Genomic DNA, 27,139 nt, shown 5'->3' on the forward strand with positions numbered 1-27,139 from the left:
TGGTAAAATGACTCTTTGACTGTAGAAATGTTTGCAAAGAAGAAATGATCTTCAAGGACACCTGGCTTAAAAGGAATATGGAGGGGTTGGAGGCATGACTTAGTTGGTAGAGCATCAGCCAATGATAGGAAGCATCAGGTACTGAGTTTGAGTTCCAGTCTTGGGCCTAAAAAAATTACTAAAATTAAAAAAAAAAAAAAGAAACATCTAGTAAAACCCAGCCTGTGATTCAAGGATTTCGTGTCACAGCGACACCCACATTTAACAAAGTGACCAGATCTGGGTTCTATTGATGATGTCAAAAGCTTTATCTCGCCGGGCGCTGGTGGCTAACGCCTGTAATCCTAGCTACTCAGGAGGCTGAGATCTGAGGATTGCGGTTCAAAGCCAGCCCGGGCAGGAGAGACCGTGAGACTCCTATCTCCAATAAACCACCAGAAAACCGGAAGTGGCGCTGTAGCTCAAGTGGTAGAGCGCTCGCCTTGAGCTGAAGAGCTGAAGGACAGAGCCCAGGCCCAGAGTTCAAGCCCCACGGCCGACCAAAAAAAAAGCTTTATCTCAGCTGGGCGCTGGTGGCTCACGCCTGTAATCCTAGCTACTCAGGAGACTGAGATCTGAGGATCGCGGTTCAAAGCCAGCCCGGGCAGGAAAGACCGTGAGACTCCTATCTCCAATAAACCACCAGAAAACCGGAAGTGGCGCTGTAGCTCAAGTGGTAGAGCGCTCGCCTTGAGCTGAAGAGCTGAGGGACAGCACTCAGGCCCAGAGTTCAAGCCCCACGACCGACAAAAAAAAAAAAAAAAAAAAGCTTTATCTCAGCTTTTACAACTCAAGGCCAGCACTCGACCACTTGAGCCACTTTCTTCTGGTTCATTGGAAATAAGTCTCATGGATTTGTCTGCCCTGGCTGGCTTTGAATCATAATCCTCAGAACTCAGCCTGTTGAGTAAGTAGGATTACAGGTGTGAGCCACTGGTACCTGGCTCTATTTTATATATTAAACTCTTACTTCCCTGCGGCTGCTGTAACAAATGAAAACAATTGGGGAGGGAGGTATTAAAACAGTAGAAATTTATTCTCTCACAATTCAGGAGGCCAGAGATCAGAAATCAGAATCTTGGAACCAGAACAGAAATTAAGAATGTCTACAGTGTGCTGAGCGCCCCCTGGAGGGCTTGAAGAAAATCCTCTTCTTGAGTCTTCCAATATCTGGTGCCTACAGCATTCCATGGCTTGTGGTCCCACCACTGCAGTCTTCAAAACCAGCATGTTGGAAACCCTCTCTGCTCCATCTTCAGGTGGCCTTAGCTTTATGTTTCCCTCTGCTTCCCTCTATTTTATTTTTTCTAGTTACCTGGGTTGGAACTTAGAGCCTCACCTTGCTTGGCTTTTTTGTTGAAATTCTACCACTTGAGCCAAGCCTCCATTCCAGCATTTTGCTGATTCATTGGAAAGAGTCTTTCAGACTTTTCCGCTCAGCTTGGCTTTGAACCACATTCCTCCAGATAACAACTTCCTGAGTAGCTAGGATTACAAGTGTGAGCCATAGGTACCTGTTCTTTTTATTTGTTGAGACAGGATTCTGTTATGTTGTTGGATTGGACTAAAACTCTGGTGTTCAAGTGATCTTCTTTCCTCTACCTAGGACCTGACAGCTGATACTGCCTCTGATTTCCAGCACTGTCCCCTGTGATTATACAGGGATGTGGACATCCTTGGGGACATTCTGATTGTCATAAAAGAGTCCATGAGGGGGTGTGGTTTTAGACAGGGATCTCTGGAAGAATCTCACTAAGGACTGAAACCTGAAGGAGAGGCAGGAAGGTTCACTGTGGATATTAGCAAAGCCTAAGCCAGGATGCAGGGCAGCCCATGCAAAGGCCTGAAAGTGGGTTGTTTTTTTTTTGGGGGGGGACCCCGTTCTTCCCAGCAGCCTCCTGCACTTGGTCTACTGTGAGGGTTTTGAGCTGTCAATCATCATTGGTCCCTGGCACAGTCCCCACTGCCCAGGGTTCCTCAAAAGGCAAGTCAGCCTGTGGGGAGAGATGAGAGGCAGAGTCAGACGGCCAATAGCATCCACCCTCTCTTCTACCTGTACCCCAGACTTGCAGTCACCTGAGCCCTAGGCCGATCCTGGTGGTGCAGTGTCCGCCTGTGGTGCCATTGACGCAAGGAAGCATGCACCTCAGAGCTGAGTCCCTGGGGTGCTTGGCCGGCCTCAGGCTGGTAGTGGGCAATGTGGTACAGTGCCCCAAACCACGAGGTCAGGTAGTACCCAGCTGGGGGCAAGAACAGGAGGTCAGCTTCTCCAGTTGGCCCACTTTCCCTTCTGGGGCTTAGAGAAGCTTTTAAGGGTTTCCCTGTTTTGTATGGGGGGGGGGGGTGCATCTTGGGGCTTGAACTCAGGGTCTGGGCACTGCCCATGAGCCTTTTATTTCATTTTTGCTAAAGGCAAGGGCTCTACCATTTAAGCTACAGCTCCACTTCCAGTTTCTTGCTGGTTCATTGGAGATAAGCCTCTCTGGTGGCTCACACCTATCATCCTAGCTACTCAGGAAGCCGATATCTGAGGATCTGGGTTCAAAGCCAGCTCAGGCAGGAAAGCCCATGAGACTCTTATTTTCAATTAAGCAACAGAAAGCCTGAAGTGGTGTTGTGGCTCAAATGGTAGAGCACTAGCCTTGAGCTGAAGAGCTGAGGGACAGCGCCCAAGCCCAGAGTTCAAGCTCCATGACTGACAAAAAGAAATTCATGGATCTGGGCATCTGTGGCTCACGCCTGTAATCCTAGCTACTCAGGAGGCTGAGATCTGAGGATCACGGTTCAAAGCTGTCCTGGGCAGGAAAGGCAGGAAAGGACATGAGACATATATATTCAGTAAACCACTCAGAAAACCAGAAGTGGCGCTGTGGCTCAAGTGGTAGAGCCCTGGCCTTGAGCTGAGAGACAGAGCCCAGGCCCAGAGTTCAAGCCTCACAAAACAAAACCACCAACAAAACACCTCATGGATCTTCCTATGTAGGATGGCTTCAAACTGCGAACCTGGGATCTCAGCCTCTTGAGTAACAAGGATTAGCAGGTGTCAGCACCAGTGCCTGCCTGGCTCCCTGTTGGGTTTTGGGTTTCTGGGAGGTGGGGGCTCACCCTCTCCCCGCAGCTCATCAGGATCCAAGAGCTCCATCAGGTACTCCACGTCCAGCTGCGTCTCCCCAATGTGGGGACTCCAGATCAGCTCTTCGGTTAGGGCAGGCAGGAAGGCGTCGGCTCCCAGGGGCTCTAGGTGAAACCCAAAGACAGCTTTATTGGGGGAGGGGGGCCGGTAGGGTGGGAGGGTTACCCACCTTCCACCAGATCCTCAGGATCGCACAGACTCCTGCCCCACCCACCCCCGACGTGAGCCCAGGAGCTTCTTCTCTGGCTTTCCCGCTCACACCCATCCCAAATCCATAGGCCATTGCACACCCAGGTAACACGCGTGCTCCCCTCCCCCAGTCCTTTTACCTGGGCTCTGCTGCCCAGCCCTCTCCAAGCCCGCGTAGATGTCACCGCACACGGCCAGCAGCAGCGCCACCTTGCGGCGCGGGGCGCACGCGGCGTGCAAGCTGTGCAGGCGGGCGTGGATGTGGTTCCGCAGGGCGGGGGCAGGGCGCGGCCGCTCAAGCCCCGCCCCCAGAGGCCCCGCCCCCTGCGCGCCCGGAGGCCCCGCCCCCGCCCTCAAGGCGATTTGTCTCCGCCGCAGTCTCCGCAGTTCCTGGGCCCGCAAAGTGCGGAGTCGCGTCCACAGGGCGGGTTTGAGGGGAGCCAGCACTGCGCGGCACACGGCTGCTTCCACAGCGGAGCCTGCAGGGAATGAGGAGGGGCAGGTGAGGACAGAACCATCAAGGTGACACCCCGATCCTCCCTGACAGTCCCTCTTCCCCCCATCACACCTGCAGGCCAGGGGTAGAAGGAAACAGGTGTGCGGTGCTGTCCACGTGGGACAAAGACATGGGATGGGAACACATATGTGGGACCCGGAGATGACACACCTGAACCCACCAGGAAAGAGATGGGGTCCTCCCTTGCCATCCTCCCCATTACCAAGATTCTCCTCCTTCTGGGTCACCCCAGATCCCCTGTTCTCAAAGACAGCTCTGACGTCAGGATCCTTGGCCAAGTACTCCTGGAGGTCAGTCAGGAAGTGGCGTACGTCCTGAAGCAACTCAGTGGCTGGGTCTCCAGGCCTGTGGGGCCCGCCCGAAACTGAGGTGAGTCGCTCTTGAAGGCCCCGGTACTGCTTGGCCACATAGCTGCTCCTGACTCTGGCGAGAGCTCGGATGTGAGCAGTGAGAAGGTCATCATCCTCATCATCTCTGTAGACATCGCTGTCCTCCTCTTCCTCCTTCTCCTCTGCCAGACTGGCCAGAACTGGGCCACGATGGCACACTTCAGGGCTGAGTGGGCCTTCCACCCAGGAGACCCGGTGGGGGGCTGGCTTCATGGTCTCTACATAGAGGAAGAAGTTGCTGAGATTCCTGGATCCCATCTAACAGCCACAGCCACTCCCTCAATCCTCCAGGGCCCAAGGCTCTGCCCAACTAACTTGGACCTTGTGTCTGAGCAGTGTTGGTCTCTGTCTCTTGGGAGACTTTCTCCATCTTCCAGGCTCCATGGGTCTCCAGGTAGAGCTGATTTACCACACACAATGTCCTCCGTGACACGTCAAGTTGCACCCCACCAACCAGCAGTGGATCTAGGACCCAGTGCAAGTGAGAATGTATCCCAGGTGTTCAAGAGGCACAGGGAGAATTTGTTCCCAGCTCTCTCTCAGGTCCAGGACTAGATTCTAACTCCTTCTTCCTCTAGCACGCTCCACTATTACGACACAAGGGTCTAGGTCTAGGTCTAGGTCTTCTCTTATCAAGTGGCCCCAAAATCTAGGTCCTCAGCTCTCACCTTTAAGCTTTATTCTCCTTCAAACCTAATAATAGGTGGGCACCAATGGCTCATGCTTGTAACTCCAGCTACTCAGGAGGCTGAGATCTGAGGACAACATTTCAAAAGCCATCCCTGGGCAGAAAAATCTGTGAGACTAATCTTCAATGAACCACAAAAAAAAAAAAAGTTGGAAGTGGAGCCATTGCTCAATGTGACAATCTTTTTTTTTTTGCCGGTCATGGGGCCTGAACTCTGGGCTTGGATGCTGCACGGGCGCCAAGCTTAACATGATAGTCTTGAGTAGAAAAGCTAAGGCAGCTGAGTGCTGGGGGCTCACATCTGTAATCCTAGCTACTCAGGAGGCTGAGATCTGAGGACCGTGGTTCAAAGCCAGCTTGGGCAGGAAAGTCTGTGAGACTTTTTTTTTTTTTTTTTTTTTTTTTTTGGTTGTGGGGCTTGAACTCTGGGCTTGGGTGCTGTCCCTCAGATCTTCAGCTCAAGGCTAGCACTCTACAACTTGAGCCATAACACCACTTCCCTCTGTGAGACTCCTATCTCCAGTGAACCACCAGAAAACCAGAAATGGCGCTGTGGCTCAAGTGGTAGAGCACTTGCCTTGAGCTGAAGAGCACAGGGACAGCGCCCAAGCCCAGAGTTCAAGCCCCATGACCAACAAAAAAAAAAACTAAGGGACACATCCAGACCCTGAACTCAAACCCCAGTACTGGCACAAAAGCAAAGCAAAACAAAACAACAACAAACCCTCAAATAATCCCTGTAGACTTCTTTCCTGAGGACCTGGGCTCACCTGGGTGTTTGTCTCCAGAACTCAGAGCTGCAGAAGGCAAGAGCAATGTTCTGGGCAAGATATCCCTGAGAAAAGATAAAGGGGCACAACCATGTGGTTGGGGTGTCTTAGGGTCCCCATGAATGACTTTGATGGGTAGCCTGTACCTGCTGGCTGAGAGGAAGGCCAGGAGATGAGGCAAGTCTGGCATGCAGATGTTGGAGGAATCCAGAGACACCCCTGGAGTGAGGGAAAGAGGCAAGAAGGGATGAGAAAGAAAACTAAAAGGGTGGCCTAAACCTAAGAAGATTGTAAAATCTCTGCATGGACTGAGACAGGCAGGGGTGCCAAATTTGTGCCTGCTGTGTAAAAATGCCTGCTAGGTTGCTGTGCCCGTGGGGATTGCAGGAAGGAAGGGTTGTAGCAGGAAGAGCAGATAAGAGGTTACTGCAGGGCTGGGAAGGTGGCTCAGTGGTAGAGTGCTTGCCTTGCATGCCTGAGGCCCTAGGTTCAATTCCTCAGCACCACATAAGCAAAAAGAAAAAAGCCAGAAGTGGCACTGTGGCTCAAGTGGTAGAACGTTAGCCTTGAGCTTGAAGAGCTGAGGGACAGTGCCCAGGCCCAGAGTTCAGGCTCCACGACCAGACCCAAAAAAAAAAAAAAAAAAAAAGAGGTTACTGCAGGGGTCTGAGCAAGAGGTGGGGGAGCCATGGGGGACTGGGTAGATGCAGATCTTTCAGGATTAAAGCTGATCATTGGTGACTGACACCTGTATTCCTAGCTACTCAGGAGTCTTAAGGATTGAGGTCCAAAGCCAGCCCAGGCAGGAAAGTCCCTGAGACTTGCATCTCGAAATGAATCACCAAAAAACCGGAAGTGACATTGTGGCTTAAAGTGGTAAAGCACTAGCTTCAAGCAAAAGAGCTCAGGGACAGCCCCCAGGCCTTGAGATCAAGCCCTAAGACCAACAACAACAGAAAAAGCTGATGATGGGCTTTAGTGATAAATTTGAGGTGCACTGGAAACCTAGGATGAGTGCCTCACCTCCGGGAAACTTCTGGATTTGGTAGGTGTTAACTTCTCCAGGTGAAGGTCCTGTCCTCAGTACCAGGACCTGGTTGGGATCATATCCGACGACCAGGAAACTCTATGGGATGGGGTGGAGGCAAGGGTCAGCTGGAGGGAGCTGTGGGTGAATATTGGTTATTTTTCCCATTTCCCTTAGGAAAACCCTCTTCCTACTCTCAGCCCATATGAGTGGCTTTCATGTCCCCAAGCTCTGAGGGTGAGGGCACAGGCCCTGACTTAAACAGAATAGAAAGGATCTCTTTCCACTGTTTAGCTATGGGCTGGACATGTGACCAAGCTCAGCCAATGAACATGTTCCATGAGATATATGGGCGCTGTCCCTCAGCTCTTCAGCTCAAGGCCAGACTCTACCACTCGAGCCACAACGCCACTTCAGGTATTCTGGTGGTTTATTGGAGATAAGAGTCTCACAGACTTTTCTGCTTGGGCTGGCTTTGAACTATGATCTCAGCCTCCTGAGTGGATGGGATTACAGGCGTGAGCCACTGGGGCGTGGCTGTACCATGAGATTTTTGCTATAGATAATGTTGAGTGTCTTCTTCCCTTCTTCCCTTTCCCTCCTTTCTTTTCTCTTCCCCTTCTCTTTTCTTCTTTTCTTTTTCTTTTTTGGTGCCAGTCCTAGGGCTTGAACTCAGTGCCCATAGCTCTACTTCCAGCTTTTTGCTGAATCATTGGAGTTATTAAGGGTCTCATAGATTTTCATGCCTAAATTGGCTTCAAACCACAATCATATTGAGATCTCAGCCTCCTGAGTAGCTAGGATTACAGGCTTGAACCACTGGCACTGGCTCCTTTCTTCCCTCCTCTCCTCTCCCTGCCCTCCTCTCCTATTTTCTCCCTTCCTTTCTCTTTCCCCTCTCCTCCTGCTCATCCTCTTTCTTTTCTCCCTCCACTCTCTCCTGAAGATTTAATCCCAGGACCTTGTGTAAGAATATGACCCCTGAGCCCAAGACCCCAAAGGTCTCTTTTTTTAGTTTTTTCCTTCCTTCCTCCCTTCCTTCCTCCCTCCCTTCTCCCTTCCTTCCTTCCTTCCTTCCTTCCTTCCTTCCTTTCTTTCTTTCTTTCTTTCTTTCTTTCTTTCTTTCTTTCTTTCTTTCTTTCTTTCTTTCTTTCTTTCTTTCTTTCTTTCTTTCTTTCTTTCTTTCTTTCTTTCTTTCCTTCGTCGGTTGCGGGGCCTGTACTCTGGGCCTGGGTGCTGTCCCTGAGCTCTTCAGCTCAAGGCTAACAGTCTTGAGCTGCAGTACCACTTCCGGCTTTTTCTGGTTATGTCGTGCTGAGGAATGGAACCCAGGGCCTCATGCATGCAAGGCAAGCACTCTACCACTGAGCCACCTTCCCAGCCCCCTCTTTTTCTTTTTATTGTCAGTCCTGGGCTTAAACTCAGGACCTGGGCACTTTTCTTGTGCTCCTTTAGCCTAAGGCTAGCACTCAAACACTTTGAGCCACAGCTCCACTTCCAGTTTTCTAGTGGTTAGCTGGCAACAAGAATCTCACAGAGCTGAGTGCTGGTGGCTCACGCCTATAATCCTAACTACTCAGCAGGCTGAGATCTGAGGATCATGGTTCAAAGCCAGCCTGGGGGCTGGGAAGGTGGCTCGGTGGTAGAGCGCTTGCCTTGCATGCATGAGGCTCTGGGTTCGATTTCTCAGCACCACATAAGCAGAAAAAGCTGGAAGTGGTGGTGTAACTCAAGTGTTAGAGCGCTAGCCTTGAGCTGAAGAGCTGAGGAACAGCACCCAGGCCCAGAGTTCAGGCCCCATGACTGACAAAATAAATAAATAGAAGGATGATTTATATTAAAAAAGAAAGAGAGAGAGAATATCTCACAGGACTTTTCTGCCCTGTCTGGCTTTGAACCTTGATCCTCTATCTCAGCCTTCTGAGTAGTTAGAATTACAGGCATGAACCACCAGCACCTGGCTTGTGAGACTCTTATCTCCAATGAACCACCAGAAAACTGGAAGTGGCTCTGTCTCTCAAAGTGGTAAGCATGCTAGCTTTGAGTGAAAAATGCTCAGGGACAGTGCCCAGACCTAGAGTTTAGGCCCCACGACTGGACCCCCCCAAAAAAAACAAAGTGAAAGAAAGAAAGAAAGAAAGGAAGGAAGGAAGAAAGAAAGAAAAGAAAGAAAGAAAGGAAGAAAGAAAGAAAGGTCAAATGTGTAAGGTCCGCTCCTGGGTGGTGAGAAGACTCCACCCTCCTCGCAGCAAAGTCTCCACCCAGTACCTACATTACCTAGGCAACTGGTACACCTAGAAGAGGTCACATCTGCATCCTCTGAGGTCACATCTGAATTTGATGTGGCCACATCTTTCTCTGCCCATACCCTAGATAAGGCCTAGCCCAGACACAGAAGCTCTCTCTGCTCTTTTCTTCTCAGCAGCTCTTTCCCAGCTCTCTCTCTTTCCCTGCTCTCTTTCCCAGCTCTCTCTCTTCCCCACCTCTTCTCCCAGCTTTCTGTCCTTCTCAGGTCTTTCCCAGGCCTTTCCCAGCCGCGTGGAGTGCCAACCTGCCCTGGTCCCAGCAGGTCTACTGAATAACCTACCCCTTACCTGAATACCACATGCGTGGTGCTGTTCTTACTCGGCTACCTCTTTAAAAAAAAATAAAAAAAAAAAAACCTAACAAAATGAATTTGGAATAAAAATCTTGGGCTGGGAATGTGGCTTAGTGGTAGGTGCTTGTCTAGCTGGCACAAAGCCCTGGGTTTGATCCCCCAGTACTACATAAACAGAAAAAGCTGGAAGTGGTTCTGTGGCTCAAGTGGTAGAGTATTATTAACCTTAAGCAAAAGAAGCTCAGGGACAGGCCCTGAGTTCAAGCCCCAGGCAAATGTAAAATCAAATCAAATAAAAATTTTTCCAGGTGCTGGTAATTCAGGTCTGTAATCCTAGCTACTGGGTAGGCTGAGAACTGAGGATCAAGATTCAAAGTGAGCACAGGTAGAGAAATACCTGTGAGACTCTTACCTCCAATTAAATAGTCAATAACTAGAAGTAGAGCTGTGGCTCCAAGTGGTAGAGTGCTCAGCTCAGGGACAGTGCCCAGGACCTGAGTTTAAGCCTGATAACCACCAAACAAATAAATAAGTTTAATTAAAAAAGAAATCTTGCTTCTCAGAGTCCACTTATACTCCAGAGGTAGAAAAACCAAAAACAAAACAGCCGGGCATCGGTAGCTTACACCTGTAATCCTAGTCAGGAGGCTGAGATCTGAGGATCACAGTTCAAAGCCAGCCCAGACAGGAAAGTCCGTGAGACTATTTCCAACTAACCACCAGAAAACCAGAAGGGGTACTGTGGCTCAAGTGGTAGAGCGCTGGCCTTGAGCTGAAGATCTGAGAGACAGTGCCCAGGCCCAGAGTTCAAGCCTCACAACTGACAAAACAAACAAACAAAAAACCTAGAGGTTAGCCGGGCGCTGGTGGCTCACGCCTGTAATCCTAGCTACTCAGGAGGCTGAGATCTGAGGATCGCGGTTCAAAGCCAGCCTGGGCAGGAAAGACCGTGAGACTCCTATCTCCAATAAACCACCAGAAAACCGGAAGTGGCGCTGTAGCTCAAGTTGTAGAGCGCTCGCCTTGAGCTGAAGAGCTGAGGGACAGCGCCCAGGCCCAGAGTTCAAGCCCCACGACCGACAAAAAAAAACAAAAACCTAGAGGTTCATGGGGGCCTCCCTTTGTCCTGCCTGGTGTATATTTGTAGGCCCTGGGAAATGCAAGGGAAATGGAAGAATTGCTGGGCAGCTGGCCATGAGGTCATGGGGCTGCTGCCCAGGCCACTGCCTTTCTGTCTACACCAGCAAGACAAATGGCTCTACATCAAACACTCTGGAAGACAAATCCAAGAAACTGAATCAAGAGAAATTTCCAAGTTGTCTAAGGTTCAGGACCTTGACTCCTGGGGATTTCTGTTATTTGAATGAATATTTTTAGGGGGGGGGGGTTCCCAGTTGGTGGTATGTTGTTGATAAAAGGTGATATGAGGCTGTGAGCATGGTTCCTGAGTTGTATGTACTCACCCCTGGTGGCCACAGCTGCACAAGGTCCTCAGCTCTCTGGACATCCAGATCTGGGACTTGCCACACCCCCCATCCCCTCTGCAGGTGCAGAAGTGGCACTGGAATGCCCAGGGTCCCTCGAGGGGTCTTGCCTGCTCCATTTGTCTGTAGAGGAAACAGCCTGGGACGTGCAGGCCCGGATGAGGAATCAGAGTAGACAGGGGCTGGGAAGCCCAGGGACAGAGGCTGGGGGGGCGGGGGAGAAGTGGGGTGGTGGGTTTGGGGGCAGGAGCCCTCACCTCTGCCCCCTGGTGGGGCCCTGTCCTCCAGCTGGGCCATCTGGCTCAGCCATCCTCAGGGTACCAGAAGCCAGGGAGACATGGTGTGGCCTGTGGCAAGGAGGAAGATAAAACGCAAGGCTGCTCCAGGAGGGGTAATATTCTAAGTATGTATGCTCATAGGCAGAAAGCCTGGCCAATCAAAATGGGCCTAGAGGCCCCCAGTTTTTCCAAGGGTGGATCGCTACTTGCTGGATGCCAGGACACGAAGATCCAGGAGGTAAGGTTGAGATGAAGCAGGAACCCCATAGCTCCTTACCATGCTTGACATCTTGTTTTCTTTCTTTCTTTCTTTCTTTCTTTCTTTCTTTCTTTTTCTTTCTTTCTTTCTCTTTCTTTCTTTCTTTCTTTTCTTTCTTTCTTTCCTTTTCTTTCTTTCCTTCTTTTTCTTTTTCTTTCTTTCCTTTATCCCTCTCCCTCACCCTCTCCCTTTCCCTCCCCCCCCCCTTTTTTTGGTATTGAACTCAGAGGAGTCTGGGCACTGTTCCTGAGCTTTTTCTGCTCAGGACTAGCACTCTACCACTTGAGCTACAGCTCCACTTCTGGCTTTTTGGACATTCATTAGAAATGAAAAGTTCAAGGACTTTCCTCCTGCAACTAGCATTGAACCGCCATCCTCAGATCTCAGCCTCCGGAGTAGCTAGGATTACAGGCATGAGCCACTGGTGCCTGGCCATTTATTCATTTTTAACTTCCATCTACCTATCCATCCATGGGATAGATTCCCATCCATCCATCCATCCATCATCCATTCCCCCATCCAGTATTATTGAACATAGGCCCTGGTGGCAGTGTCCTAGGTGGAGGCTGGAAAACAGAGTGGGCCCCTGTTCTGTGGGATCCCAGCCCACAGCTCCCTGTGGAAGATTGATAATAAACAGCTGAACAAATCAGCCTGCTGGCCAGCAGTCTGGAATAGGAGTGTTGAGAGGGCAGAGGGCAGGGGCAGGTGTACCATACAGGGGAGAGCAGGAAGGAGGGGGTGAGGAGGAGGAAGATGTCCACCTAGGCCCTTGGGCGGGGGGGGGGGGGGGTGGTGAAGGAGGAGGGACGAGGACGGATGGACATGGGTGGTGCCAGGCAAGGCTGAGTGGAGCAGCTGCCTGTCACCAGAAGCCAGCTGAGTATGCCAGATGCTGGGTCCCTGGGGGCCTACCTGTTCCGGGCGGGGTGGCAGGAAATGAAAGCACTCCCTAGAGAGGAAGCGAGGTGCAAGGGGAAGAGGCGGGGCGGGGGGGGGGGGGGCAGGGGGGGGAAATCTGTACCCAGCCTTCCTGAGGAGGCCCCACCCACTAGTAGGGGGCCTTGCTGGCTCTTCTCCCAGCCTGGAGACAGTCAGGGTCCAGGCCGGCCCCTGCCCAAATGTCTTAGGTACCCACAGAAAGGAAGAGGCCACACATCTTAGGCTTAGTTCTTTCGCTTTTTAATTTATCTCCAATAAGCAGTATATCTTCTGCCCATCCCCACGTGGCAATTGGGTCCCAAGGGAGAAGGGGGGGCCCAGCACCCACTTTGAGAACTGGAGGCAGCCACTGGGGAGCCCTTTAGGCTCAGAGCCCCCCACCCCTGAGAAAACCGGGGTAAATTTGCATTGGTTTACTTGGCTACCAGTCCCTGGGAAGAGTAGAGTGGGGGATTCCTCAGCCCTCTGTCCTGGAACAGTTAGAAGTTGGGGGGTTCCCCTGACCCCTGGAAATGGTTAGAGATTAAGGGAGGCTGTTCCTTATGGGGGTGGTTAGTGATTGTGGGTGTTAGAGACTGGCCAGGATGAAGTGGAGACAGCTGGGAACCCCAGTTTTGAGTGGTGGTTAAGAGACTAAGGGGGTGTGCTGAGTCCTGCAGACCTAAGCTGCAGGTTGGAGGGGCTGTGCTGGTTTGGGGGCTGGTGTCCATCACTGGGGCCCCTCCTTCTCTGTGGTCTTGTCCCCGTCCTTGGCAGGAAGTGGTGACTTCCTGGGAGAAGTAGGGTTGGGGTTGGGGGTCCCTGACCCCGACTGGGCATCTATGCTGGCATGTTCCCTCCGGACCAGGTCTTCTAGATCCTTCTGCAAGTGGGGGGGTGGTGAGGGGGAGGATGAGGAGAGATTTCACAGAAGTCATAGGTCACCACACATTTGGGGACCACAGGAGGCACAGGCTGGGGTCCTGGGACCTGCAGTGGATGGGCTGGGGGGTGGGGGGCTGGTCTGGGATCACTGGACTCCTCACCTTCCATCCCAGGAGGTCAGCAAGCGCCAGGCAGCCCTGGTCACAGTCACCCAGCCAGGCCACATCCCTGCATTGTGACAGGAGTAAGCTCTGGGGTGCCCTCTCCCCTCCTCCTCCCCCAAGCCCCGCCCTCTTACCTGTAGGCTTTCTTGGAGTCAAAATCCATGCCTCCTCCCAGGCCCATCATCATCCCTAGGAAAGGGTCTGTCTGCATGGGAGGTAAGAGGAGGCCACCTAAGGGTCAGGGCCCTGTCTTGAGTGTACCCTGTTTCCTTTCTTTCTGTGTATAGGGGACAACTGGGGAACCCAGACAGGGTGTGTTGCCCACAGTGGATCACTGAGCATTTTCTCTTTCTGGTTTCCCACATAAAAGAGATGGGTTGTATGTATGTGTGTGTGCATGTGTGCATGTGCGTGTGTGCGCGCACTGGTCCTGGGACTTGAACTCAGGGCCTGAATGCTGTCCTTTAAGCATTGCTGCTTGAGACTAGTGGTCTACCACCTGAACCACAGTGGTAGTTAATTGGAGATAAGAGTCTCATGGACTTTACTTCCCTGGGCTGGCTTTGAACCTCAATCCTCAGATCTCAGGTTCCTGAGCAGCTAGGATGACAGGCGTGAGTCACCTCTACCCTTCATCGCAGGTTTGCAGTGGGACAGTCACTTGATCAAAAGGTTCCAGAATGACCAAAGGTGACCTGGACCCCTGACGGGTGGGAGGGATGGGACGCAGGAGGCAGATGGTTGGCAAGGGCTGCCCCCTCCCCTCTGGACTCACCTGGCCTGTCTTTTCTTTGTTGATGAGCAGGCGTGGGGTGGAGAGCGATGCCCTGAGGTGGGGAGCTGGGGGTCAGGCTTTGTCCTGGCTCCCCATCCCTAGGTACCCCCTCCCCCACTTCCAGCTCAGAGCCCCAACCTACTTGCCAATGAGGGAGGCGAAGGGCTGCACCTGCAGGGAGGTGCCCATGATGATGAGAAGATCAGCCTTGATGAAGTCCTGTGTGGAGTGGCCGGTGAGGGCTCAGGAGCCAGGGCCACGGAGGGAGGAGGGGGAGCCCGCCTCACCCGGGCACCGCAGGGCTCTGGGGGCCACTTACCGACTGCATGCAGGAGAAGAAGCGTGCTGGGAGGTTCTCACCAAAAAATATGATGTCTGAGGCAGAGACCGACAGACCCATGGACAGACATGGAGACAGTTGGACACAATCAATGGAGAGGTAGAGAGAGGACAGGCGGGAGGGGAGGCAGACCCCAGGCACAGTGGTGGGAGTTGAGGGGCAGTGGGAGCCCATGGGGAGGACAGAACTCTCCTCTCCCCAGGAGAGTTGAAGAGCAGGATCAGTGGGGGAGGGATGGGGGGGTCCCAACCCTAAGCCCCATCCCCACACCACCCCCAGGCCTGTCCCTGGCCGGACAGCTCACCAGGCTTGACCACACTTTGACATTTCTCGCATTTGGGGATTTCTTCTGAGAAGATCTTTTCTGGCAAGGGTGAGGGACAAATGGAAGGTGTGAGGGGCCTGGGGTGGGTGTAGCCATTTCTACCCTTCTCGTACATTAACCCACCATTGAACTCCTGGGTTGGGGAAGACTGTGTGTGTGTGTGTGTGTGTGTGTGTGTGTGTGTGTGTGTGTGTGTGGTGTAGTGTGTGTGTGTGTGTGTGTGGTGTAGTGTGTGTGTGTGTGTGTGTGTGTGTGTGTGTGTGTGTGTGTGTGTGTGTGTGGTGTAGCCATTTCTACCCTTCTTGTACATTAACCCACCATTGAACTCCTGGGTTGGGGAAGACTGTGTGTGTGTGTGTGTGTGTGTGTGTGTGTGTGTGTGTGTGTGTGTATGTGTGTGTGTGTGTGTGTGTGTGTGTGTGTGTGTGTGTGTGTGTGTGTGTGCGCACATGCCCACCAATACTGGGACTTGAATTTAGAACCTACACTCTGTCCCTGAGCATTGTTTTGCTCAAGTCTGGTACTCTACCACTTGGGCCACAGCTCCACTTCTGGCTCTTTGGTGGTTTATTGGAGATAAGAATCTCATAGAGGGGCTGGGAAGATGGCTCAGTGGTAGAGCGCTTGCCTTGCATGCCTGAGGCCCTGGGTTCGATTCCCCAGCACCACATAAGCAAAAAGAAAAAAGCCGGAAGTGGTGCTATGGCTCAAGTGGTAGAGCTCTAGCCTTGAGCTGAAGAGCTGAGGGACAGCACCCAGGCCGAGTTCAAGACCCACGACTGGACTCCCCCCCCCCAAAAAAAAGAATCTCATAGAAAGTCATACCCCAGTGGCTCATGGCTGTAATCTTGGCAATTCAGGAGGTTGAGATCTAAGGATCAAGGTTCAAAGTCTTAGAAGGAAAATCCATGAGACTCTGATCTCCAAGGAACTACCAAGGAACTGTGGCTCAAATGGTAGAGTGCTAGCCTTGAGCAAAAGAAGCTCAGGGACAGTGTCCAGGCCCTGAGTGTCCAAGCCCTTGGACCAGCACCAAAAATAAATAAATTAATTAGTTAAATAAAATAAAAGATTCTCATGGACTTTCCTGCCCAAGCTGGCCTCGAACTTAGATCTTCAGATCTTAGCCTCCTGAGTAGCTAGGATTACAGGTGTGAGCCACCCGCCCTGAGCAAGACTTCCCTTCTTTTACAGCTGCCCCTTTATTCCTTGCCACCCCCAGATGTCCAGGGGTGGCTTTTGCTATGACTGTGAGAAGCTTACAAATGCACAGAGACACCCTGAGAAAGATAGCCCCTGCCAGGCCTTCGGGGTCCCCCCTGCTCACCCTGGGTCAGGAAAGGACACACAGATGATTCTGAGAAGGGACAAAACCTTTGTCCCAGCTGCTTCCCAGCCTTGGGGCTGTGACAGCGCCAGCCTCACTGGTCTTTAGGACAATGGCCTCCTCCTTTCCATTCAACAAGTGTGCACAGAGCGTCTACTCTATGCGTGTGAGGACGGCCATGACACACAATGGGGTGTTCTCTGTATGTCACCCCAGCTGCGTGGTGTGCCGCTCAAGGATCCTCAGCCCAGGGTGCTGGCTGGGGGCGGTCGGCGAGGCCCTCCTCCAGAGGACCTCCTATAAATGCCACAGCTGGCCTTGTCTCCAGGGGACACCAGTGGCTTTGTCCAGACACATAAAGAGAGTCAGAGAAGGCTCTTCACTGGGCAATAGTGGGCTTTGCACCCTGCACAATGGCTGTGGGATCAGGCTCTCGCTGCCATGACACCCGTGGGCACTGGCTGGTTGTTGCTCCTGTTGCTCTGTGAACGGGGATGGCAACTCTGAGCCCTGCTGCTGGTCTCCATCCCTCACCTGGCCTGTGTCCAGCTCCCTCGCCATAGACTTGGCTGGTACTGTTCAAAATGGCAGTCAAAATGTGACTTCACAACTGAAGTCCATACAAATTCAGTCTAACTCCCAATTTATAGCTGGCATCAGTGGCTCATGCCTGTGATCCTAACTGCTCAGGAGGCTGAGCTCTGGAGGACCAGGGTTCAAGGCTAGCCTGGGGAGGTAGTGGTGGTAGGGTGAGAAGTCCTTAAGACTTCAACAAATAAAAGCTGGGGTGAGGCAGTGCATGTCTGTGATCCCAGCTAAGGAGGGGGATATAGGAAGAAGGATCACAGTCTCAGGCCAGGAAAAATCACAATCTATTTGAAAAACGACAGGGGGCATGGCTCAAATGCTAGAACACCTGGCGAGCAAGTATGACCCTATGAGCTCAAATCTCAATATCATCAAAAATCAAAGTTGGAGCTGGGAGCTGGTGGCTTACACCTGTAATCCTAGCTACTCAGGAGGCTGAGAGCTGAGGATCTCGGTTCAAAGCCAGCTCAGGCAGGAAAGTCTGTGAGATTCTGATCTCCAATGAACCACCAGAAAACTGAAAGCGGTACTGTAGGTTGAAGTGGTACAGTTCTAGCCTTAAGCAAAAGACCTCAGGGACAGGGCCCAGGCCAAGCCCCATGACCAACAAACAAAATAAAACAAAAACAAAGCTGGAGTCAGAGCATATAAAAGGACACAGAGCTAGGGGGCCTGGCCCTCACGATGGCTGAGCTTGGCAGGGAGCTGATGTAGATGATAAATAACCAGGCCTCCACTGCCACCTTGCACCTGCCAGCTCCCAAGCTACAGAGTGAGGAGGACACAGGGAGCCCCAACACTGTGGGACCCAGCCTGCAGGCCTCATGATGACCTCCAGCTCCTCACCTTTCATCCAGCTCAGCCCATACTCCTGCCGGCAGACGGCATTGACGCAGTGTGACGTATGGAAAGTACCATGGGCCTCCACCAGGTCCTCGGGCTCCAACCCAGCTACTCGCTCCAGGGTGTCAATGTTCTGGAGGGAGAGCGGAGGGAGAATCAGGAGAGAGCCACTGTTCTCAAGGGCCCCAAGAGAGCAGAGGCCTCAAGAAGCAAGAGCAGGGGAGAGAGGACAGAAAGGAAGCAAGTGACGTGTCTGGACACATCCTGTGGTGTGAAGGGTTACTGGTAGACATCTAAAGGCCTGGGCCTCCCAGCCCTCCACCAGGCCCTGAGTTGAGTTAAAGTCCCAGTACTGAGGGAAATGGCTAATTCTGAGACACAGTGGGCTGTCAGACCACCTGACCACTGAAAAGGCCCAGGACTGTGGGGGTTTAACTACGCATGGCTAGTTCCCCTATCCCCAGATCTTTGTGTATTTAAACCTGCAGCACATGTCTGTACTGTGAAGTGTATCTTCACTTAACTGCCCCTGTCACTGGCTTTTGTCACCTCAAGTCACCATTAGGAAATCTGGTGCCAGGTGGGTCACGCTCAACCACTGTGTCACACACTGTGAGCACCAATAGGAAATGGGGACCGTCTTAGGGTTCCCATGGCATTCCCCTCAGATTCGGGGTCCTGTCACAATTTGCTTGGGACAAGCTGGGATGATCCCATGGTGAAGCTGTCCAGGTCTCTGTTTTACAGAAATGGAAACCAAGGCCGAGAAGGTGTGGCTCAGTGCAGGCCACAGGCATGGGGGGCGTGGCGGTAGGCAGGGCATGGCTGGGAGGCGTGGCTGTAAGTATGGGGTGTGGCTGCTGGAGGTATGGTGAGGACCCCAGGTGAGAAGGTAGGGTGGGCGTGTCCTGCAGGTGGGCGTGGCCAGATGCAGGGCGGGGCCTACCTGCGTGTAGCAGCGCAGGAGCTGTCCCTTCTCCTTCAGCAGGCGGATGAAGTAGTGGCAGATGGTCGGCTGTGGGGAGAAAGCCACGTGGGTACTCTCCTCTTGGTCATGCCACCATAACTGTGGCCTGGTGGGGGGCAGGAGGAAGCAGCGCCCCCATACCGGTAAGGGGCAGAGTTGGTTTCATAGCGGGGCAGCGTCTGAGCTCCAAACTGTAGCCTGAGCTCACTTGTGCCTTAACAAGCCTGAGATTGTCAAAAGCTTGATAAATGAGGAAAGTGAGGCTCGCAGGCCATGTTGAACCAGGAAGGAGTGCAGGTGGGGCAACCTGAAGCATGCATTTAATGACTCAGAGTGGGGTTTCCCATTTCTCTTTCTGCCTAACCCCTCCCTCCCCCCCACCCCAACTACCCTGCCAGAAAGCTCCTTACCTTGAACTGCCCTGGATATAGCTCCTTGGTGAGGGCAAAGAAGGGTTCTGGATGTTTCTATAGAAGACAGTCAGAGGAGGTGAGAGGAGGCCTGGGGCAGGATAACCCCTGACCCCTCCCCTTCTTACAGACGCACCTTGAAGTAGCCAATTTCAAAGATGGCCTCCGGGTAAGGAAGATGGTACTTCTCCAGGTTGGCATACAGGCCCGTGGTTGGAGAACGGAAGTCGGGGATGCCCGCGGCTGGGGTGTGTGAAGGGCCAGGAGACAACCCCTCAGTAATGTGGCCCCCATTTGTACCTCCATGACCCTCCCAGCTGGACCCCTGGGAACAGCTTCCCCATCCCCGGGTGTGGAAAAGGGGACACTTACATGTGGAGATTCCTGCTCCCACCAAACAGATGACCTTGCGACCTGGAGGAAAGGCTGTCATCACTGGAGGTGGTCCCCCAACCACACAGATTGATCTCCATGTCACACAAGAGGAAGCCAAGGCTCAGATCAGGGGACACTGGCAACTAGGAGATCCAGCCAAGGGGATCAAGGATGCCAGAAATATCACTTGCAAAGGATGACCCAAGGGATGTACCAGTTCAAGCTCCAGTACTGGCACACACATACCAAAAAAAAAAAAAAACCAAAAAAAAAAAAAGACAGAGAGTACTTGGTCCCCTGACCATGTGATCCTGCGGGTCTTCCTCCCACACAAATATTCAGGACCTCATAAGAGAGCAGAGGAAGTGTGAAGTACACAGCAGGGCAGAGAGTCCTGTGGTGTCTTCAGCTGCTGCCTTTCATGCAGCCCTGCCACACAGCCCTGGCATCTGCCCCTCCTGCTGATGGACAGACACAAGTGTGCCATTCCAGGACATGGTGCCCTGGGATGACCTGTGCTACTGGGGACGGCAAAGATGAACAAGAGCCTTGGATTCCACTCTGGTGTCACCAGGCCTGGCTAGTGGGAGCATGCGCTCTGAATTCAGGGGACCTGGAACCAAATCCTGATTCTGCCTCTTCTCTTTATTATTACTATTATTTTTGGTGGACTTGACCTCGGCCTTGTACTCTCCCTTATCTTTTTCTACTCAAGTCTGACACTGTACCATTTGAGCCACAGCTCCACTTCCAGTTTGTTTGTTCCTGGCTAGTAGGAGATAAGAGTCTCATAGACTTTTCTGCTTGGGCTGACTTTGAGTTTTCAGCCTCTTGAGAAGCTAGGATTCCAGGCATGAGCCACCAACACTTGGTTCTAATTCTGCCTCTTTTAAAGTAGTTGGACAACTCTGTGCCTCAGTTTACTCCTCTGCTCAATCACTCCCGTACTGGCCTATTATTAGCTATTCTGTGAAGATCAAGTGAGGACAACTACACTAACTTGCACTGAAAACAGAGCAAGGCCAACACTGAAGGCTCAGTTTATGATCATGATCATCATCATCATCATCATTATCATCATCATCATCATCACCATTGTCATCAATCATGTTGTACCAGTGATGAAATCTAGGGCCTTGTACTTGCTAGGTAGGTGCTCTACTACTTGAGCCATGGCAACTCCCTTTTGTTTATATTTTGCTTTTGAGGCAGCATCTCACTAACTTGACCCAGAGTGGTCTCTCTCTCTCTCTCTCTCTCTTTTTTGCTGGTCCTGGGGCTTGAACTCTAGGCCCTGGGCGCTGTCCCTGGGTTCCTTTTACTCAAGGCTAGCACTTACCACTTGAGTCACAGTGCCACTTTTGGCTTGTGTTTCTGTGTGTGTGTGTGTGTGATTAATTGGAGAGTCTCACAGGCTTTCCTGCCCAGACTGGCTTTGAACTGCAATCCTCAGATCCCAGCCTCCTGAGTAGATAGGATTACAGGTGTGAGCCACCAGTGCCCAGCCAAAGTAGGCTTAAATTCATCATCCTATGTTTGCAGCCCTGGTAGTTGGGACTACAGGAATGTACCACAGTGCCCAACTAATTGTTGTAGTTTATTATTAATCCCTCCCTCACGGGTACCCTCATGTTCCAAAGACCCAAGACCTAGACATAGAAGGCTGGAAAGAACAAATACTTTGTTGCCACTGTCTGGGTTCTCCAGTGGCATCCCAGGCCCAAGATTGGCCACAAGCAGCTGGCTGGCCTGCTGCAGAAGGAGGTTCAGGGCAATGGACCTGTAGCCCAGGAGGAGGGAGGTAGAGGAGAAGACATCCTTAACAAAAGGCCCTTTAAGACCCTCAAAGGTCCATTGTCCCTTCAAGGACTGCCCAGGGCCTGATTTCTCAAACTTGAGTGATCCATTTGCATCCCCAAATCTAAATCTCATGGTGCCCCAGCCAGCAGACCTCTGCCCACCACAGATAACACAAGTTTCCCATAACCATAGCACATAGTCCCATGAAGTTCTGGGCGTGCTCTAAGCATGCATATTGTATGTCTGTCTTAAGGTATTCACACTGTCTGTAAGTCCATAAGTTGCTGTGTGTTTATGATATTAAGGTTTATAATCAAGCCAGAGGCTGGTGGCTCACGCCTATAATCCTAGCTACTCAGGAGGCTGAGACCTTGAAGATCACAGTTCAAAGCCAGCCCAGGTTTAAAATCAGAGCTTCATAGCTGGGTACTGGTGGCTCACACCTGTAATGTTAGCTACTCAGATGGCTGAGATCTGAGGATCATGGTTTAAAGCCAGCCTGGGTAGGAAGGTCCGTGAGACTCTCATCTCCAATTAACCACCAGAAAACCGGAAGTGAAGTTGTAGCACAAGTGGTAGAGTACTAGTCTTGAACAAAAGAAGCTCAGGGATCCCTGAGCTTAGGCCCCTGAGTTCAAACACTAGGACTGGTATACACACATATACACACACACACATTAATCATTAACCAGATACACAGGGAACCAATGAGAAGGAAGGAAAGTTGTAACTGCTGAGAATGCAGATGGAGCCATGCTTAAAGCTGGGGTTTAGCATGGACACACGCCTTAGCTCATTGCTTGTAATCCGGAAGTATAAAGTCACTTGGGGGCCGAGCAGCGGGGGACTCACAGCGCTCGCTCTGCATGTAGCGAGCCACCCCTTCCAGGGTGAGCTCATCTAGCAGACGCTCCTTCTTGGAGCCCAGGCCCAGGGTCTGGGAGAAGAGATTCCGCAGGAAGTCCACTGAGTGAAAACGACAGAGACACCTGTCAGGGGAGCCATGGGCCTGTGGGTGGCCCCAGGGCCCCTGCCCAGTGCTGTGATCTGCTCCCCCCGCCCCCAAAGGTATGAATTCTGGTCCAGCCAGGAGGCCCCAGGACCCTGCTTTGGCATAAACACTCCTGATGGCATTGATGGCATATCCCCAGCCCCCCCCCCCACTCCCACCCCTGTCCCTCAAGAGGTTACTCACTCTCTTCCTCTCCACCGGCTGCTCCTCCCTCAGTGTCTGAGTCCGAGTCCTGGAAGGGTGGGGTGGGGTGGCCAAGCCCGAGAAGTGGGGTTAGGGGTGCAAGAAGGGGGGGGGGCTGGAGTGACTCCGAGCCAGAGAGGCTGGCTCTGGCTGCAAGGGGCTTGAAGGGCAGTAGAGGGCAGTACTTGGGCCACGATGAGGACTGGACCTGGCTATCTGGGTCCAACCAGGAGCCTACTGCTCCAGGCAGCCCTTGGCCTCATCTTGGAGAAATGGGCTTAAGAGATGCTGGGGGAATGAGCCAGAGTTGGCAAATATGAGGGCCTGGGACCAGTGCCCAGTGGCAGGGGAATGTTGGCTATGGTTCTTACAACCTGCCTTGTGTCCGTGTCCTCCCCCATCTCCCTGTCCTGTGGAATGGGCCCTGTCACTGGAGTGAGTCACCCCATGAATGATGCCCCGTGCTCTCCTGCCTGGAGCCTCTCTGAATGGCAGCTCTCTGGGACTCTCAGCTTTCCAGCTCCATGTCCCCTGGGCCACCAGCCACACCTATTTGCCAGTGGCCTCGGCCTAGCTCCTGGATGCCCCCTCTCTGGCCCCAGACCCAGGTCACTTCATCCTAGGTGACCTAGACCTCATCTCACTGTGGTCTCACTGTCAGAGCCTGTCTCTGCCTGCCTTAGTCCCCAGCATAGCCCCTCAGTCCCCTGAGAGTCTCTCCTCTCTGCTGTCCCTTCTCCCTCTGTTCCCCACCCCCACCCCATTCCCAGGGCTTCACCTCTTCTAGCCAGTTCTCTCTCTAGGGGTCCTGCCCTAGCCTGCTCCCTGGGCTCCTGGGTTCAGTTTCTACCTCTCATCACTTTACTGCCAAGGGAGATTAAAGGATTGAGGATCTAGGCCAGCTGGGATAAAAGTTATCCAGACCTTCTCTTAAAACAAGCCAGGCCTGGTGGTATACATCCGTAATCCTTGCTACTCAGGAGGTGGAAGTAGAAAGCTCTTGGTCTGAGGTCAGTCTAGGCAAAGCTAGCAGCGGCCCTATCTGAAAAACAAACTAAAAGAAAAGGGCTGGGGGTGTGACTCAAGTAGTAGAATGCTCGGTAGGCCCTGACTTTGTGTCCCTTCTCTTTGTGGTTTCTCTGGTGCTATCTGTCAATCACAAACATCTCCACGTGGGCAGGGACTTCATCTGTGTTCACCATTGGATGCCCAACCTTAGGAACAGAGCCAATGTATGCCAGCCACAAACTGGAAAGACCAGGGCTGGCCCCAATTCAATGTCCTAGTTAAAAGCACACAGAGGCCAGGTGTTGGTGGCTCACGCCTGTAATCCTAGCTACTTAGGAGGTTGAGATCTGAGGATCACAATTCGAAGCCAACCCAGGCAGGAAAGTCTGTACGACTTTTTATCTCCGATAAACTAAAAAAGCCAGAAGTAGAGCTGTGGCTCAAGTGGCAGAATGCTAGTCTTGAGCGAATGAAGCTCAGGTTACAGTGCCTAGACCCTCAGTTCAAGCCCAAGACTGGCACCAAAAGAAAAAAAAAAAGCCAGAGAAAGAGAAAGAATATAGCCTTGATATAAGGATAATAGAGAACTTGACATATACATTAAAGCTTTGACTTTTTTTTTTTTTTTGGTCATGGGGTTTGAACTCAGGACCTGAATGCTGTCCCTGAACTTTTGTGTTCAAGATTAGGGTTCTACCAATTTGAGCCACAGCACCACTTCCTGAAGTTTTAATTTTAATATTACTCTCCAGCTAGACTTATTTACAAAGACAGGGGGAAAAAAATGGCCCCAAATTCTCTATGTCCAGCTTTTTCTGATGACAGAAATGTCCCATTGCAAGGAAAAATCCAGCTAAGCACTCTTAACAATTCAATACGGATCACTCGAGAACTTTTCTCTGCATAAAAACACATGTGATTAAAAAAAAAAAAACCAGAAATGGGTAGTGCTTGCATTGTACCCTGTACAATATGCCACTTTTTTTTTTTTGTGGTACTGGAGATCAAATACAAGGCCTTGCACTTATTTGCTAGACAGATGCTCTAACCCCTGGAACTATGTCCCCCACCCCTTTGGATTGCAGTTTGTTTTTCAGATAGGGTCTCATGCTTTTGCCTGGGCTGGTCTTGGACCTTATCTATTGCTTCCTGGCTATCTAACCCAGCTAGAGTTACAAGCTAGAGATGGGATCACAGATAACCATTTTGCTTGGGTTGGCCTTGAACTGCCTATCTCTGCCTCCTTCTCTGAAGCAGCTACATAGTATGGCATTGTACAAGAGCACAGTTCATTTAACCTATCGGCTGACAGCCATTTAGGCTGTTTCCAGTGTCCCTCTATTACAGACAATGCTACAATTTATCAGCTGCTTCTCTTAGGGACTGAGGGTCTCTCTCTTTTAAACCCAGGAAACCTTCTCTGCTAGCAGGGATGCTTTAGGAGGCAGACAGTGACAAGAGGCTGTGACATCCTTAGCATGGCTTTGCTGTGCATTGTGGGGGCGTACTGCTACCCCAGCTTCCACACTGCCTCCACTTGAAGAGGGATGGGCAGGCTGGTATTCTCGGGGTTGCAGACAGTAAGGCACTGTAAGTGACTTGTAGGGAATCTGTCTAGCCCATGGCATAGAGCCAGCTTCAGGGAGAGCTGTGAGAGTCTATCTCTTCCTGCAGTATCTCTAGGACCCTGTGCCTACAGCCCTGAGCTTTAAACCTTTCTTTAGTCCTCCATGCAAGGGACAGGGGACAAGTGACTGAACAGCTCTGCCTCAAGTTTCTCATGTGTACAATGATCACACGCCAGGCCGGACACCGGTGGCTTATGCCTATGGTCCTAGCTACTCAGGAGGCTGAGATCTGAGGATCACAGTTCCAAGCTAGCCCAGGCAGGAAAGTCCATGAGACTCTTATCTCCAATTAACCACCAGAAAACCAGAAGTGGTGCTGTGGCTCAAGTGGTAGAGCACTAGCCTTGAGCTGAAGAGCTGAGGGACAGTGCCCAGGCCAAGTTCAAGCCCCACAGTGGATCAAAAAACAAAACAAAACAAAATGACAACAGGCCTGACCCTTCACAGGGATGCATTAATGAGATGTCACACTCTTCCCCATGCTCCCCATGTCTCCAACCTCCACTCTCAGACCTCCCTGCCTCTTCTATTTTTAACCACCACTCCTGTCCCCAGTACCAGCACTAGCAGAGTCTGTGGCTGGAGTAAAGAGCCAATAAACACTAACTATACCTACACCATCTCCAGTCACCTTGCTAGTCAACACATACATTATATTCTTTTCTGTCACCAGGCCTTTGCATAAGCTGGACCCTCCATGTGCAACATCATGTCTTACCCTGTCTGCAACCATTCCAGGTCAATTCACTGATTACACTATAACTATATCTTAGCCAGTAGGGTTCCTCCTATAAGAAGGGCCTGACCCATAAAGCTTGCTCCCATAGAGCTCCAAGCTACTTTTATAATCATCTTGTCAGATTATTTGCTTGTCACCCACCCCTGAGAACTGTTAGTTCAGGAACCAGATTGGATCCCTGTCTCCTTCCAGTCCCAATCAAAAGAGGTTCAAAAGGGATTAGGGTTGGGGTAGGCAGCATCAAGTCTGTCTTTGACAGTCCTCCAAAGCCCTCAGGCCCAAGGAGGCTGCACCAGGTGGGGTTAAGGATTAGGGTAATGAGCTGAGGGCCCTAGGGGTAACTCTCCCCTCTGCCACCTCCCCTCCATGCAGTGTGAAATATGGGAGCAAGTCCAGCTCTGTCCTTCCCTCCACCATTCCCCATCTCACCTGGGCCTCCTGCACCTTCCCTGCCTGGGTCTCCAGAGGGTCAGAGGCTGGGGAGGAGGGGAGCAGACTTGGTTATAGTGGGGGGAATGGTTAAGGGGTTCAAAGTGGTGGGGCAGTGGGCAAGAAGACCCATCAATCTAGTTATACTGGGGTGAAGGATGTCGGTAAAAATTAAGTAGGAGGGAGGGGAAGGGGGAAATGTAAGGTTGGAGTACAGGACTGGCTGGAGAGGCAGAGGAGATTGAGGAGGAGAGGGAGGAGAAAGTCGGGTTGTCAAAGCTGAAGGAAGATTTGGGAGTTGGGAAGGACTCAGTAGTGTAAGTGTGTGGCGGAAAGGTGAGGTTTGCAAGGCAGAGTGAAGTGTCCAGAGAGGGGAGGTTCCTAGGGCTGAGAGGAGGTGTGAGAGGAGGTGCAGTGGGGGTGACAGCTTAAGACAGGTATTGGAATTAAAGAGAAGAGACATCACCGGGCCGGGGGCGGGAGGGACGGGGAGTGTAGTACCCCACTGATGCCCAGGACACCATGTATCCTTAGCAACTGGGACCACGCCAACTTAGGTCCTTAGTAACCAGGGACCTCAGCCACCAAGGAGCGGGAAATACACGATCATACATTAGTCACTTAGCAAACGGACCTTGGTTTTGAAACCCACCAACCTAGTAATTGGGACCCTTTAGCGACAGCGCCCCGAATTCCACCCACTCCGTGCGGCCCCCACCCCCACCCCATCTCGCGTCCCACCGAATCTGCAGCCCCCACTACTCCGGACCCCGGGGCCTGCACCCCGCAGCTAGGCCCCGGCGCGGCCCGATCCTCCCACCCAGACCCCCAACTCACGGTCCGGTTCGGCCATGGGCGCCCGGCACGGGGCCCTCGGGGCTGTCACCGACTGCTCGGTCCCGTGACGGCACCGGAAACCAGAGAGGCAAGGGAGGGCGGGTGGGGTGGGGAGGAGAGAGGAGGAGGGAAGCAGGGAACTACAACTCCCAGTAATCTTCACGACTTCGCTTAGCTCAAGGCATCTCACGAAAGGGACTACGAATCCCAG

At 52.0% G+C, this 27,139-nt stretch overlaps 2 protein-coding genes across 4 annotated transcripts; both read right to left on the minus strand.

Annotated features, from left to right (window-relative positions):
* Positions 1 to 1,084: 1,084 nt before the first annotated feature.
* On the minus strand, positions 1,085 to 12,293 carry LOC138811154 (ras and Rab interactor-like protein). Its single transcript, XM_069998802.1, has 12 exons — positions 12,288 to 12,293; positions 11,093 to 11,182; positions 10,815 to 10,974; positions 6,749 to 6,851; positions 5,872 to 5,944; positions 5,726 to 5,790; positions 4,583 to 4,732; positions 4,081 to 4,485; positions 3,502 to 3,840; positions 3,145 to 3,276; positions 2,116 to 2,279; positions 1,085 to 2,033 (listed from the first exon to the last, which is right to left on the minus strand). Exons 2-12 carry the CDS (start codon positions 11,143 to 11,145, stop codon positions 1,971 to 1,973), a joined length of 1,707 nt encoding a protein of 568 aa, XP_069854903.1. The 5' UTR covers positions 11,146 to 11,182; positions 12,288 to 12,293; the 3' UTR covers positions 1,085 to 1,970.
* Positions 12,294 to 12,542: 249 nt separating this feature from the next.
* LOC138811155 (NAD-dependent protein deacetylase sirtuin-2) lies at positions 12,543 to 27,030 on the minus strand. Of its 3 annotated transcripts, XM_069998803.1 has the most exons (16): positions 26,929 to 27,028; positions 26,092 to 26,138; positions 22,288 to 22,336; positions 21,945 to 22,058; positions 19,290 to 19,331; positions 19,054 to 19,160; positions 18,918 to 18,974; positions 18,487 to 18,555; positions 17,544 to 17,673; positions 14,762 to 14,821; positions 14,437 to 14,492; positions 14,260 to 14,336; positions 14,118 to 14,169; positions 13,477 to 13,547; positions 13,340 to 13,406; positions 12,543 to 13,176 (listed from the first exon to the last, which is right to left on the minus strand). In XM_069998803.1, exons 1-16 carry the CDS (start codon positions 26,942 to 26,944, stop codon positions 13,024 to 13,026), a joined length of 1,167 nt encoding a protein of 388 aa, XP_069854904.1. In that variant the 5' UTR covers positions 26,945 to 27,028; the 3' UTR covers positions 12,543 to 13,023. The 3 variants fall into 3 exon arrangements, with proteins under 3 accessions (XP_069854904.1, XP_069854905.1, XP_069854906.1); XM_069998804.1 differs by lacking the exon at positions 26,092 to 26,138 and having other exon boundaries at positions 26,929 to 27,030; XM_069998805.1 differs by lacking the exons at positions 26,092 to 26,138; positions 26,929 to 27,028 and adding an exon at positions 23,212 to 23,341.
* Positions 27,031 to 27,139: the final 109 nt, after the last annotated feature.

Source organism: Dipodomys merriami, unplaced genomic scaffold (genome assembly GCF_024711535.1).
Source record: "Dipodomys merriami isolate MVZ:Mamm:240054 unplaced genomic scaffold, mDipMer1.0.p SCAF_52, whole genome shotgun sequence".
Lineage (NCBI taxonomy): Eukaryota > Metazoa > Chordata > Mammalia > Rodentia > Heteromyidae > Dipodomys > Dipodomys merriami.

Bases quoted from the DNA above. Each gene is read 5' to 3' on its own strand.
- LOC138811154 (XM_069998802.1), bottom strand. From the start codon at position 11,145: ATGGCTGAGCCAGATGGCCCAGCTGGAGGACAGGGCCCCACCAGGGGG. The intron at 4,486-4,582 runs GTTAGTTGGGCA...TCCTCTATGTAG, and splicing joins TGCTCAGACACAAGGTCCAA to AGACCATGAAGCCAGCCCCC. The intron at 3,277-3,501 runs GTAAAAGGACTG...GGTTTCACCTAG, and splicing joins GGCTGGGCAGCAGAGCCCAG to AGCCCCTGGGAGCCGACGCC.
- LOC138811155 (XM_069998803.1), bottom strand. The intron at 22,337-26,091 runs GTGAGATGGGGA...CCACCCTTCCAG, and splicing joins GGAAGGTGCAGGAGGCCCAG to GACTCGGACTCAGACACTGA. The intron at 18,556-18,917 runs GTAAGGAGCTTT...TTCTCCCCACAG, and splicing joins TATATCCAGGGCAGTTCAAG to CCGACCATCTGCCACTACTT.